Below are 15,779 nucleotides of genomic sequence, written 5' to 3'. Positions count from 1 at the left end.
TCCACATGTCTCAATAAACCCATGACTATAATCCAGGTTGTTCCTTTACTCCTCCAACTGAGAAAAGAGGAAGTCAAAGACAGATCAATCAACAGGGAGAGCAATGCTGGAGAAAACAATGAGGAGAAGGGCGGTGCACAGACTGAGAAAGAAAAGGCTGATATAGTGCAAGAAAGACAGCACACAGAGCAGGAGTAGTACTGGAAACTAGTCCATTCACTAAAAAGGAGAGAGAAAGAAAAAATCCAAAAGGTTTGATGGCATACTGGTGGAGGGGATGGATTAAGGGTTAATTGGTTCCTGGGATTATAAGTAAAATCTGTTCTTTTATAACAACTTGTAATTGGTGAAAAAGAGCATTCCTTCTGAACATGCACAAAGCATCTTCTTGTTTCTCCTCAGTACTCATCACATTAACTTCACATATTTAGGATTGAGGAGCAAGACTTCTAGAAAAACGATGGGACGACTTCCAGACTTGAAGAACTAAACTCCAAGAGGCTCTCTGGGTCTGTCTGCCAGGACAGATTTCACCTCCCGCATGAACACCCTGTTCTCCCCCCCAAATTTGTAGAAACTTCCAGAGTAAATAAGAGTGAGGGAGGCAAATTAGGAGGATAAGGAATGGAGTTTTGTTTGCATGAAAGAGAAAAGAAGCCTGCCTATGTGATATTAGAAGCTGCCCCCATGAAGAAATAATGAACTGCTCTACAGATTGTGTTTCCAAGTGAAAATGGAAATGAAAAAAAAAGAAAAATATACTTTATTTTTCAGACAGCGTAATTCAGCTAAGTGAAACAGAAAAGTAATTTAGAATAACTAGGTATAGGCAGCACCATTATCTCAGTCTCACATATCTAAAAAAATCAGTAATGGTGTAAAGCCTTATTCATTACAGAATTGCAGAGTGCTGGCATGTATCCGTGGCTATGTAATCTGAAAATCACTATATCCAGTGTAAGAAAGCTCCACTTCTCCTAAAGTCTACATCCAGGAGCCTTTCTCTGTAAAAACAAAACAAAAAACAAAAAACAAAAAACAAAAAACAAAAAACAAAAAACAAAAAACAAAATACAAAACAAAACAAACATGTGATTATTCAGATCTTACCCCAGGGAGATAAAACAGGTTCTGGATGTACCATTTGTGGCACAGCACTGCTCTGTTCAAATCCATTCCCATTGGGAAGTGTATTGAAAATTAGCTGATCACGATTTATAGCTGGGTAGCGTCGGACTGTGCGGGATGATCCTGTGTACAGCTGAGAGGTAACAAGGGAGCTGCTTCTGTTCTGAACCCTGTGGAGATGAAAACTAAGTGAATATTTGTGCTGAATGGTTATGTACCAAATGAAAATTCTTCCTTGTTTATGAGGTTAAAGCCCGCCTGCAGAGAGAAAGGTAAAAAAGCTAAGCCAGGAGGCCCTTTTGATATGCTGTTGGGAATAAGAACTGTTTGACTCTTCCCATAACATAAATATCTTCCGCACTTCCATCAAGTAACTTCATTTCAGAATACAATGAAAGGTTTTTGGACAAGCACCTCCCCACATAAATAGTTAAGAAAGATTTTTCTTCATTGACTGTGGGCACCTTATGTACTAATAAAGGAAAGAGTACCTTCTCAGTTGTGGTAACCAGATGTAGAATATACTCCATTTGGATATTACTAGTGCCAACATTACAGACAATTTAGTGACAGCTCAAAGGTTTTTTTAGTTTTGTTTTGTTTTCCCAGGCATTTTAATTTAATTTTAATATTTATCTATTCTATTTCCTTCCCTTTTTGATTTCACTATAGTTCTATCTTTTTATTGCATCAATATATTACTTTAATTGTATTTGTAGATTATTCTGGTATTGCAAAGCATGAACGAATGTAGAAGAGTTCATCTATTAACTTGTTGATCATACTCTTTTCTTTCTTTTTCTGTTGCGTTATTGTATATCTCTTGGATTACAGGTAATTATTTTAAAATCATAGACTACCTTTATGCCCCATCTTCTGAAACACAAGCAACCTTCTTAGCTAAATTACTTCTGCTATCATTCCATACTTCCTTTTCATAGTTGCCTCCTGAGAATTCAGTCCCCTGTGAATGATAATATCTCCCTAAGAGAATGGCTGGTCACAAAAAATAGACAAAGGTTGCTGGGTAATGAGAATCATTTTCTGTTGCTTCATTTTGAGCAATGCATAACCAGAACAGATCCTAGTCTGGCATATTACCATGCAACCATTTCAAAAATCTTTGCCAAAGGCACTGATTATTTTGGGCCCAACAAACAAACCAAATCACATGAACAAAAACAAATACCCAACTCACCACCAGCAGCCATACAATTTGCATTAAATGAGTTGGCTCTGGGCATAAGAGGGTCACTATTATGACTGTACAAGGGGGTAATATATTCACAAGGAAAGTTCCATTGTTCCCCAATTCTCTCATCTGCTTCCAAACATGAGTGATCCCTTCAAGTTGGCTCATCTATATGAGGTTGGAGTGCATTCTAATTTCTGTCTTTGGCACTGATCACTGTAGAGCTATAGCCAAGAAATGGTCCTGGCCAAAGAAATAAAACAGAATATACAACCCATAAAAGTCATAAGTGAAAGAAACCTTACAAAGAATGAACACCCATTAGCAAATTTGCCTTTTTTAGGGTTTTTTTTTTTAAATTATTTAGGGCGCTTGGCTTTTTGCAGCAGCCGAGCCACAAGATGAAGCATACCTTCCCCATTCCCAAGCCCAAGCCCTATTAATGCCTGCTGGCTGTCACAACAGACTCTTACAGAGCACAGTTTGTTTCAGCTCAGCCCGTGCTAAGCCTCTTTCTTTCTTAAGCCTTTCAGCTCCATTTGGTCCTGCTGGTTCCCCTTTTCTCTGCTGGAAAACAGTGCCAAAGTTTCCAGACTGCTTTGTTTCTAAGTACCTCAACTACCCTCTTGTTTTTCAACATCCTAAATAAAGTAGTGGCGAGTACTGGAATTTCCAAAGTAGCCCAAACTTACTTAATGAGATTAATCAGGTTTCATGCAAGAAACACAAGCCCCTCAGGGAGCAAGATATTTTCTATATCATCTTATTTAGTGGCACCTTTATATTCACTGAGCCAAAGTTCTTTTCTTCTACACACACACTTTCCAAGTATGAAATCCAGTTCTGATCTATATCTAAGAGAATTTCAAAAGCAGAACTAGGGTTTAAAGAACTACCTGAAATACTATTTGGATTCATCATTTATTAGTAAATTATATTGAACATTTTAAACTATTGGTTTGAAGCAGAATTAGGTAAACCTTTCTTATATTTTAGGGGTCATTCTAAAAGAATTCTCAAACCATTTACTTTAGTAAGCTATAGTTTCCTGATCGCTTGTTCAGTAATTATTATTATTTCAAACTCATTCCTCAACTTGATTTATCTGGCAACATGAATCCTGTACAGATGAAGTTTAATGAACTGGAATATGAATTAGCTATTTGTTCATCCACACAGTCTCTTCCCTTTGAAGTGTGAGCAAGCAAAATAATATGTTTTTAATTAATCATAGTGTTCCATGTAGTCCAAACTGAAAATGTATAGTTCAGAGCCTCAGAACAGGCCAGAATATTTAAATTATGGTTTAAAGTTGATGTAATATCCATTCTGTAACTTGTAAGCATAGTTTTCAATTTCATTCAGACTGGGAAACTATGGGAAGCTGGAGTGTTCTGGATTAATCTGAGCTCACATAAAGAGAATATGTTCACAGACAAAACACTAATTCACATCTCGGCTTATATAATTATAAAATATGATCATGCAAACTATCCTGCTGGTTCAACAGTTTGGATTCTGAGATTTATGAAGAGACTTTTCCATTTCCTCCTCCTCTCTCCTCCTGCCCCCCACTTTCCTTTCCATTAAAAAGACTCTAGATGATCAGGGGATAATAATGTAGAACATAGAACAGAGGAGTAGATAATTTCTAAAAATTCATTCCATCTACTTTCTTCTGTTCAATATTTATAAGGATGCCAGCTAGTATTCCTTGTCTAAATATGTTCTAGAATGATACGAGAGATTAATCACCAGATCTTCTGGACTGAAGCTTGTGGGTAGCCAGGGTTGAAGGGGGTATACAGATAAGGAGCTTGGACTGGTGTCTTTAGGTATAGGCAAATGGTGAATGGATGTCTATACAATAATCATCTTATTCTGTCCATCAATATTTCAGCTGTCTTGTTGATGAGATAGGATACTTGCAGTATATCTATACGTAAGCTGAAGTCAAGACGCTGCAATTAAACTTGCTGCCACTGCCACTGTAATCTTTTTGTTGAGAGAGAGAGATTCCCCAAGGGAGAGACTTTTTATTTTTCAGTTTTTCCCAATTGCCTTTTTGTGTGGGGAGTACTGTATATTATTTACACTTTGTTTTACACAAACACATTTGCTTGTCCCATCTATACGCAGTTGGTATAGCTGGGAACTTGAAGTTGCTGAGGTGAACATTCTGATACTGAGACTTCAAGTGGACATCAAAACTTCTTCCATATGTGGCTGTTGGAAGGGAACGGTCACCTTGGATATTCCGCTAGTTACTTTTCCAGCCCTCCCTCATCTTTGCCCATGGTAGTGGTCTGATGTTTTATCTGGACCATATTTATCATGGCCCCTGAGCAGAAGACTCCCCTGCCTCTTTACCCCTCCTGGACCCACAAAAATTACGAAGACACCAGAGTTTTACCATTTTTCCTGTCACTTGGGCTAGAAAGGGAAAGTGGCAGAACTCTTGTCAATTCCACCTGAATGTATTTATTTATTTTAAAAGATCTCTCATTTCACAGTTCTGTGAGCAACTTTGTTTTTAAAAAAGTTCAGCCTTTTACTATTCCAGTTTTGAACTTGTAAGGAAAAAATGGCTGTGGAGGGCAGTGGCCAGATAGAAGGAGGTGCTCTTGCCACAGGGTAGAATAGCCAATGCTCTCAGAATTTCCAGGCAGAGAATTTATGGGAATTTATGGGAAAGTCTATACTTCTGAGGGGAATGCCTACATTGGGGAAGTCACATTTATGACATTCATACAATGTGCTAAGCTTAACCTAGTTTAGCTTTGACTTAATGTGTTGTGTGAACCCTTATTCAACAAACCATCATTAAAACAAGCCATGATGTATATGAAACCCACTACTGTCAATCAGCCCTTATCATTAGGAAGTTTCTTCTAATTTTTAACCCAAACCTTCTTTCTTTCAGCAGTTTCCATCCACTGGTTTTTATCCTGAGACAGCAGAGAAGTGTTTCATCTTCTATATAATAGCTGCTCAGATAGCTAAAGACAATTATCATTTCTTCTACTCTCCAAGCTAAACATGTCCAGCCCTTTCAAATATTCCTCAGGGAGTTGGTTTCCAGATACTTTAACACCCTGGGATGTCACCTCTTGATGCTTCTATTTCACTTACATCCCTCTTAAAGAAACAGAGGAACATATTGCCAATATTCTCAATAAAGACAAGAAGTGGAAGTCTCCCTAGCATCAATATTGGGAGACTAGCACTATGTAACTTATCAGTTAAGCTGATTATGAGTTCAGCAGTGCTTAAATGTGTAGGTTAACTTAAATTATTCAGAAGACAATAACTGGGAAAGCCAGATCTTTTATGCTTTAGAAGGACTATTCCTATATGGTTCAGTATTTATAAACCCTATCAGTTGTGGTGAACCTCTCTCTGGGATGTCGATAATCATTATTATGTATTTTAAAAATGTGTTACTAATTTCTCATTAGAACCATAGTCCCAAAATGCACTGCAAAATTACAACAACGTATATTTACATTGCAGAATATTAAAAGCATAAACTACCAACATATCAACCCAGAAAATTGCAACATTAAAATATTTTTCAGGACAATGAGAACAGCAACAAGAAACATAGCAGTACAGATTCAATTAAAGCAAGTAAGATTTTAGCTGGTTTGAGAATTTACAAGGTTTATAAGAAGAAAGCAGAAATTCCAGAGTTAGGGCACCAGTACTGAGAATATTCTCTCTCAGATTCCCACATAATTTTTTGGCTGGTGTTTGTCCCTCTCCTACTGGTGCTAGTTACATTGTTGACTTCTCCTTTACAGGAAGTGGTAGCAGGAACTCAAGGACTTGCAGTTCACTGTTGAATATAGCTCTTTAGAGACCATTCCCTGGGTTACAAATACAGAGAAATTACTTTACTTAAACATCCACAAGCATAAACTATAGCTGACCCTTTTGTCATGGTTTTTGCAATCAATTGCAAGCCATTATGGATTTCTGGAACCAGGTAAATACATCCCCTTATGTCCCACATGCTTGGATAGTGGCCAGTACTGTAATAGGAGTGATGTGTTAGATATATTGAGATATTTTGTATATTTGTTAGTGTTTTCAATTTTTGTTTTAGGAGATATACAACTTAATATGGAGAATATGCAAGCTGTACATTTACACTTCTCAGATCAGAATTATATGTAAAATCAATCCTACTACCCAAGCAAGATTCAGCATTGAAGAAGAAAAAAACTTCCATGTTTTTTGTTTCACATTACAATGAGACATTAATTTTATCAGGAACTCCAAAATAATTTTCCGATGGTTAATTTGGCTAAAAGTTCACAAACAGTGGAGCATGTCAGCCAAAGTTATATTGAGAAACCACTGCCCTGGTCTCCAAAGTACAAATTGTTCTTGGATTATTTTCTTCCATTGTTTATTTCATACACTGAACATAAACATATTTTCTCTCTCTTTTTTTAATGTTCCCATAAACCTTTCTTACAGTTTGCTATACCACCTACCAGAGAACTCTAAAAGGAATCAGAGAAACTTCTCTGGAGAGTTTAAACAGGCACAAATAAAATAATGGTATCCAATTTAGTGAAATCATCTTTTTCTGGGACAGCTATAATACATCAACGGCATAAAATTCTTGCCTCACCATGTACTCCTCCATTACTTCACCCCTGAAATTCATTTGTTGTTGTTTTTTTAACTTTATTGGGTGATAAAGTTAGGTGCAACATCACTATGAGAAAGACTAGAATCTGCACACCAGATGTCTTATGCCAGAGTACAGGTGGAGCAATACCCTTGCTAATAAACTGGCAGCACTTCCTGGATGAATGGAAATACATGTAAGATGCAACTGACTTACACCAAATAATAAAAGGGCCATACTTTAATGGTAAAGGGACATGTTTTACCTGCAAATGCTCCCAAAGTTAACTTGGCATCCCCAGTTAAAAGAATTTTAGGGGAAAAGGCTGAAAAGAACTCATTCAAGATATTATATAGAGTGAATAAATAAATACACACACATATATATATATTGCCTTCAAGTCAGTCTTGATTCCTGGTGACTGCCTGGACTAGTCCCTGCAAGATTTTCAGAAGTGGTTTGCCATTGCCTCCTTCCTAGGGCTGAGAAAAAGTGACTGCCCGAAGGTCACTCAGTTTTCATGCCTAAGGCAGAACTAGAACTCATGATCTCCTGGTTTCTAGCCTGGTAACCACTACACCAAACTGGCTCATGTTACATTATGTTGTGTTGTGTTATCAGTTAGAGTGAACATCATTGAACACCGCTCATCATTTTCTACTAATAAGATTTAAATGTGTTCATGTATTATGAATAAATGTATTCATGAAGCATATTTGGACAGTCAATATATTCTCTTGCTTGGAACAGAATACTATTCAATAATGAAGTTGCCCATGCATTAGGTTTTAGCACTTTTCATTCTTAGAGACAATTAATGAATAAATGCAGAAACAAATGATGTAGCAGGCTTTATTTTTTTTAAAAAAGTCACAAATCACATTTAACAAAGAATGATGAAATACAAAGAATTAACTCCCTTACCCAAAGTGTCTATACAGCCATCCATTAAGGCTGAATTTAGATCAGCTTTCTTCAATCTGGGGACTTCCAGATTTATTGGGTAAACTTCAATTCCCATAATTCCTAACTAATATCAGGGGCAGGGACCACTTAGAGGTGGATTAGAGATGGACAGGGATGTTTCTGTATCATTTTCTGATATTCTGAAATTGCTCAAGAACTGACCTCTAGAATGTCTTGGCACCATGTCTAGAAAACTGAATTGGCCAAATCTTAACTTCAGTTTTTCAGTACATATCTAAATATTGTTTCTTTGGCTCTTTTATAATTCAGGTATAGGTGGGCAACCACTGTGTAATTTTCTCAAGCCCAGGATCAGAGAACAGCATACTGTAGATGGGCAGCTGTTGATAGTTCATGTTGTTTAATCATATACTCATAGGAAGCCCTGAATAGGATGTCAACACAGTGTCACTCTCAATTCATTTTTAATAAGAATTTTAGTAATTTTCAAACAAGAATAAAATACACAAAAACATCAGAAGAAAAGCAGAAAAGAAAGAAATAGATAAAGAAGCATGAGAAAAAAAGAAAAAAGGGGGGAGAAAAAGAGAGAAAATAAGAAAAGACAGCTTCTGACTTTCTTCAGTACAGTTATAAGTAAAATAATACATTAACTTCTTACTCTAGTAATATCAATAAAACACAATATTTCTATAGCAAAAACAGTTCTAGATATCAAATCTCAGTCAAAATTTCATTTCTTTCAGTTACAAGCAAAAATCCCAAGAGTAATTTCTGAATAGAAACAAAATTAAAGAAATTTATACAGATATCTTATCCCAAGGTCCTTACCAACATTTGAAGTATCAGTTAATCTATCATTATTAAATACCCAAGTCTATTTTTTATAATGATAAAATCCATAAACATTATCATATAATCCCAGTCCAAAAATAAATTCCAGTATTACCAACCCAAAATCATAACTTGTACATTTTAACTTTAGCCCCATAAGTCCACTTTAAATTCTTTTTTCTTCTTTTCAGGGAGCTTGACATTTAGTCTTTTCTTCAAGTGAGATCTCAGATAGTAAAAAAGGACCAAGTGACAAAAATTACTATCGAAGGCATCTTCAAAGGTTTAATAAGATCCAGAAAAAGAAAAGTCTCCAAAATACTCCTCTGCTTTATGATCTGGATATTGTCAAAAAAAAAAAATTATGTTGTGAATTTGGGCTTTATAAAGAACTCATTGTCTCCAGGCTCAAGATAAACCAAATCATCCAGCCCTCCATCCAAATTCAGATTTCTTATTCAGGTTTCATGTTCTGAAGATTCCCTTACTTCACACTATTTAACATCATCAATATTCTTATTTTCAATATCCAATTTTATCTGGAAATCAATATCACTATCAAATCTGTCTAATTTTTTCTCAAAGGCTTCAAATTTAGTTTCTATCACTTGTAGAATTCTAGTAGTGAAATCTTCCAGTAAATCTGTAAATGTCTCTTTACATTCCTTTGCTGAACTCCAACCATAACAAGCAGCGCACATAGGAAAAAGATGGGTAAAAAACAAGGTCTCACAGTACTTTTGTTTACAACACTCCACCAATTAGCATTGCAGCAAAATTTTAAAAAGCAGCTTTCCCACAAAGATCTTTAACCAGCAATCTCAAGCTCTGATCTCACAAGTACAGATTCAACAAAATTAACTTTTTAACTCCCCCCAAAAAATTCACTCATTTCATAAAAACAACCAATAATTCAGCCCTTCAACTTTTTGCTCAATATATAAATCCCAAAGTCCAAATCAGATTTTTATTTTTAAATATGTGTTAAAAATATGAAAAACACCAAGTAGATAGATTTATCTGTTGCCAAAAAAAGCCTCTCTTCATCTAAAAGAGTAATAAACCATTTAAAATGTGTTTTAGAAATGGGAAGGTCAGTTTTAGTGTCCTAAATTTCGGCTACACCACAGCCTTGAACAGGATGGGAAAGCCCCGTCTCCCAGCTGCTCACCACAAGTCGATCACAAAGACTTCTGCTTCAGGGTCTCTTTGCAAGAAATGGCTGTCCAGAGAGCATCTGGGTTGATTTCATGGATTCTCCTTTACATCTGGAGAATTCTTTGGTCTATAGGGATCCTGCCCTAGCCCCAGTGACTGTGGCATTGATTCCTAGACAGAGGAATCGGTCAAGCTGCCATTAATCCCCCGCCGGAAGCCCAGTGTCACTCTCTCTTCATGTTGGTATTGAGAGCCACACTGCCTTTCATACTAGACAATGTACAACAATCATGAAGTAGAACTTCAGGCTTTCAGTTATCCATTTATAAGCCCCAGACAATATTTGGATACTGACGTTATATAGGAGATAAGATTTTTTAGAGCAAAAAATGCACACAAATAGCAGACAAAAACAACACAACTGAAACAGTTTGCGTCATACTTTCCATAAGATCTGAGACCATTTCTACTTCATTGGGACTGTTTGATCTTTCTCATTAAGAGTTACAAAAATTATTTTTTCCCAAATGGATATTGCTAAAGTGCTGGTAATTCTATAGAAATCTATAATCTATGGATCTGGAAATACCTTTTAAAGAAAGTGTGTAATCATGATAACCTCTTAACAACCAGCCATAATGTTTTGTTTTATCTTAAACCTCTTGGCAATTATTTTTTTAGTTTCTGTCTCATCCAACTGCCTTCCCTATTGGCCAGCCGCCCTTCTTACTCAAAGCCACTTAAACCATATGCCAGTGATTCACTTCCTTCTCTTATGTAATTTTCCACTGAGTCACTAGAGAAGAATGGACACCGCACCAACAGGCTAAGCTACAGAAATGAACAGCCAGGCCCTCTGGGTCTTTCCCTCCTTAGTCTCTGAAGTGGTCATTAAATGGCCTGGCAGAACATACAGAGTCCATTCTTTGGGCTGGAGCAAGCAGTACCTCAACAAATGCACTGCACTTAGTTACACCACACAGTCTATCAATCTGTAACAAAGGAAATAATTGTAAAGATTTTGTTTGGAGTACAAGATATTGCAGTAAATAGGAATTAATTTTTTCCTATCTCTTTCCACATTACGTAGGAGAAAGTGCCCTGCTTTACTTGTCTAAAACCAGAGGCCAAGTCAGTAACCACAACACAGAAAGCCACAAGAATTCCCAAGAGAATGGACTTTAATACATTCAAGTGCTTTATCCCATCACTCTGAGACAGGAGTAGAAAAGCCAAATATACTTGGCTTCCTTAGTAGCTGATCTCTTATTAATATATTTTTAACTTGAGAAATGCATCCAATTTTATCTTGTTACTATGATATACAATGTTCCTGCTAATAAATACTCCTATGCATAGGAAGTGCTCCAGATAACACAATGCCTGAAGAGAGCTACAACAAAAAAAATAGGTGAACTCAACTCCTGGTGACCCCAAGAACAAATCCATGTAGTTTTACTTGGCAATAATAGAAAATTGGTTTGGCGCTGCCTTTTTCTGTTTTGTTTTCTGGTGTTTTTTTTTTACTTCTTAGCCTTGCCTACAGTCCTAGAATGACCTGGTGGTCTCCCATTCAAGCACTAGTTGGATAGGTACTGCTGTCTAGTTGGGCAAACAGGGCTAATCAAGAGCTATTACATCCCTTGCCTATTCCCCTGTTTAGGGGGCAGAGTTTAGTTTAGCTTGCTGAGAAGAAGACGACAATTGTGTTTCTGTTCGTCCAGAACTTAGAATGTAAATAATGGACTTAACTTATAAGAGGGTAGATTTCAAATCACATCAACAGTATTGTTTTTTAACTTATTCAACAAACAGCAGCAACAAAATAATACTGTAGTAGTAATACCTGCATAGAAATGAAGGCGTAATTTTAAGAATAAAAGGGCAAAAATCTACATCAGAAAGCATATGCTGATATCATTCAGATGGTTCTCATCTCAGAGAAATTTTTCACAAGCTTCATTCCAATCTATAACTGAAGTGAAATAAATGTCCACCCTGCCATAAGCATAAAATGTGGAAAAGTAAACTCATTTTCTCTGACAACTGTAATTTATCCAGGAAGAATCCTGGATAACCTTGGCAAAGAATATTATATAACAGCTTACACATTCAATTAAAGTTGTGTGAAGAGATAAAAGTAAAAAGGCTTCTTGAAGTATAAATCAATTTGGAATCAAATGCATCTTAACCACTTTATCATGTCCCTAAAACCAAAAGAAAATCTAAAGCATTGATCTAAATCTTGTTTTATTTATGCCATAATTGAAAGTATGTTTCTAACCATTTGAGAACATTTTCTTGGAATCATTATACCAAAAACAAGCAAACAAATAAAAATCAGAACACAGCCTATCACCCCAAGCCCTAAATACGCCAGAATTATTCCTAAGACCCCGTAGCATCAAGTCTGACTTAGCCCTATTTATAGAACAACCAGACAGGATAACTCTTGAATGAAAAAAAAACCAAACCATTAGAAATAAAAAAAATCAGGAGTCTGGCAGCATCCTTTCAGACTAAAAAGAAGAGTGTGTGATGGTGCCTATAGTACTGGGGGTGGATTGGCTTCAGATCGACAACTTGCATATTTAGTGGGACAAAACATTTTATTTAATTCCCAAAAATGCCAAGTTCATCAACTTCCAGCCCATTCCCCCATTTTTCACAGCCAAAACAGCTCCTCTTTTACTTAATTACACTGATGTTTGGGGGAAAGAGGAAGCATGAACCTTGCTTCCTCCCCCATATTCTGGGATTGTTCTATAAATTTGGCCCCAGGGGTTCAAATTCCTTCTAAACACCATTTTCCTATGTCACTTGAAGAACTATTGCTTAAAAAAATGTACCAATGAGGACTTACAGACGTGATTAGCCAACATTCAGTCTCCCCAGCTAGCGCATCCACATATGGACATGTTATATCTCTAAGAAGATGTTGGTTTTGCTCTTCCAAAATGTTCACTATTTTCTCATTATTACTTCATTTTTAATACTGCATGCTGCCCAGAGTCACTATGAAGTTTAGCAGCTGTACAAATGTGGTAAATAAATAAGTAAATACTTTGTCAAGAAGAAGGTTGATTCTTTTAGGGTGGCCTGCAATTTTTAGCTTCTGAACTCTGCTTCTGAACTTCTGAACTATCTCCTTCCTCTCATTTCCAATATATGGAACTATTAGAGATGGCACACATTTTTACCAAGTTGGATCTTAGGAGGTATTGCCACATGATTCACAAATACTTGACTGCTTTTGCCATGTATTATGGAAGGTGAATGCACAGTAAAGCCCTACAGATTAGTGAATGCTTCTATGATCCTTACAGCATTAATGAACAAGATTTTTCACAACTTTTTGGAATCTTATTTGATTCCATATCTGACTTACTGATTTATTCTGAACATCGAGCTATTCACACTGAACAGGTCTGAACTGTAGCTGAACATCTTCACCAATACAACTTGTACGCTAAGCCTGAGAAGTGAAATTTTCATCACTTAGTACCTGATTTTGCAGTTTGTAAACTATGAAGGGAGGCCTCTTTGAGTCGGATTCTAGTGCACAATAGGCCTATCACTGAAACAAGCTTCTGTCTCTCAGCCCCCATCCCCACCATCAAGACCCTACTTGTCCCTTTGTGTTTCAAATGGATACTTCTGATTTTTGCTTTTCCAGACAGCTGACGATTTGGGACAAGAATTTCCCCTTGCGCCTTTTATTCTAGACAGCTACTGCCCACTAAAGGAAACTCTGACATTTTTTACAAGGAACTCTTGGCCTTCCTCTTGGAAAGGCCTTATACTCTGTTGTGGTTTGAACAGACCACAAGAAGCTGAAACATCTACAGACTTCACAGAAAGTCACACATCAATTCAAGTGGGCACAATTTTTCCCCATTTTAATTTTCACATGATCTATACCCTTAGTTGCATATGATCCTTTATGCAAGCCTCAATATTTTCTTCCCTGTGATCTGCTTTCCTTTTCTGTGTTGCAGTTGGAATATTCCCCCCTCTTTCACCACCAGCTTCAGTTGGTGAGACTGGAAGCTGGAAAACACCCCTAACTTCACTGAATGAATTTGCAAAGAGCAACAGCAAAACATTTATGTTTTAGGTAAGTATTCAGACAGATTACCTTCAGGGATCTCTCCTGATTTATCTTCTCCCTTTTCTAGGAATGGGGAGAATTGCATTCCTATGGCTAGTTATATATTCTCCCTTCCCTGAGAAAAGTACTGAAGCTCTACTATGATAGTAAGTCAGCCAGACATTATGGAGAATTTAAGACTATCCACCTGCTTTAGGACTTTTGGTGGTCTCATACCAAGCAGATGTCAAAATCTATGCATCTTCTTGTCATTTCTGCTACTGTGCCAAGACTGTAACCACTAAACCAGCTAATCTCTTACATCACTTGCATGGGAGAAAGAGATGCAATAATTTTGAACCTTGATTTCAATATAAATAGGGCCTGGATTTGCTACAAAGCAAATCACTGGAATTCTTTAGTAATAGCTTCATAGCTACTCCTCAATAAATCTACTTATCTGAGGTTTTGTGGCCTTTGTGGAATCTGATCTGATTTAAATTAGCAAAGTTACACTCTCCTTACGTATCCTAAACCGCAGTTACCTCATTCCCTCAGTGACATAATAATGACCAGCTAGGATCCATTTCTCTACTGACAGAAGATAGATGCAAAATGGGAATTAATGTTGGCTTTCTCACCATCCCCCACTGTTACTTTACCACTTTGTCTTCCCCTTTTGATCTGCAAGCAATAGATATAAATAATGTTTTTATATAGAGACCTAACACAGTGAAAGGCTGTGCAAAATCCTTCTAAACTTGCATATTTTGCAATTCCAACCAGAAACAGCAAAAGCATTTAACTGTCTTTTTAAATGTAATATTATCATTTATAAAATACATCTTAATTGTTAAGGTATGTTGTGGAGCGGCAAATGGGTAATTAAAAATGGTTGACTTTAGTATAAATGATGTTATTTTAATACAGACTTATTAATAGTAATAATTCCTATAAAAAGAGATCTTTCTATTATACTGAAAGTTTTCTAATTATATCTTGCTACATGATAGGTGTAGTGTGTGGAAATTTTCTGGATTTTTGCACTGAATGCACTGAAATGTTGCACTGTTGTGCAAAAATCGAGTAGTGATTTTGATTGTGTCATTTAGGATTAAAAATTTATCTAGAAGTGAATCTAAATCCCATCATTGCAAGGGAGAAATGTGATTGCAAGAGGTTATTCAAACAGATATTAACCATGAGTAATGGCAAAAAATAAATCTGTATGCATAAAATGGGTAATCACGTCTTGTAATGAGTTTTTGCAAGGGAAAAGCATGCTGTTGGGTCACATAATCTTAAAATGTTTGTGCTATAAAATCCTAATCAAATATATGGGGCATTGAGATGAAAATGACCATGCAAAGGTCAACTGTAGTTTTGAAGCATACATTGACCAAGTAAATAAATAAGAACACAAAGAAGCACAAACTCTGGTAGCAAAAATATAATATAATGATAATGAAAGAAAAGAAAAGAAAAGAAAAGAAAAGAAAAGAAAAAGACAAGACAAGACAAGACAAGACTGTGAGGGTCATATGGCAAAAACATTAAGGGAAACAATAAGAATATCTTTAAATAATCAGTATTTGAAGCAGAAAACTGGCCAGGAGAATTATTCGGTTATTACAAAACTAAGGAATGAAAGGGAGGTTCAAGGAGTATATGGAGACTTCAGAGAAGCTGAATGAATTATTTTCCTCTGTCTTTACTACAGAAAACATAGAACGGATATCTGAGCCTGTACTGACTTTTTCAGGGAAGAAAGAGGAACATGTAAAGGAAATTGAGGTAACAAGAGAATA

The 15,779-nt window shown here is 36.3% G+C and overlaps 1 protein-coding gene across 6 annotated transcripts in view; it reads right to left on the bottom strand.

Moving 5' to 3' along the window:
* LTBP2 (latent transforming growth factor beta binding protein 2) overlaps positions 1–15,779 on the bottom strand; it is a 121,280-nt gene that overhangs the window by 82,150 nt on the left and 23,351 nt on the right. For all 6 annotated transcript variants that reach the window (XM_088145327.1, XM_088145330.1, XM_088145328.1 and 3 more), the window contains exon 4: positions 1,111–1,298. In XM_088145327.1, coding sequence (XP_088001453.1) covers positions 1,111–1,298 — 188 coding nt within the window. The remainder of the gene's footprint in view (positions 1–1,110; positions 1,299–15,779) is intronic.

This window comes from Python bivittatus, unplaced genomic scaffold, assembly GCF_059951505.1.
Source record: "Python bivittatus isolate LINGU-HERP-01145 unplaced genomic scaffold, Pbiv_v1 ctg000480_np1212, whole genome shotgun sequence".
NCBI lineage: Eukaryota > Metazoa > Chordata > Lepidosauria > Squamata > Pythonidae > Python > Python bivittatus.
This window is presented reverse-complemented; position numbering and strand designations above follow the sequence as displayed.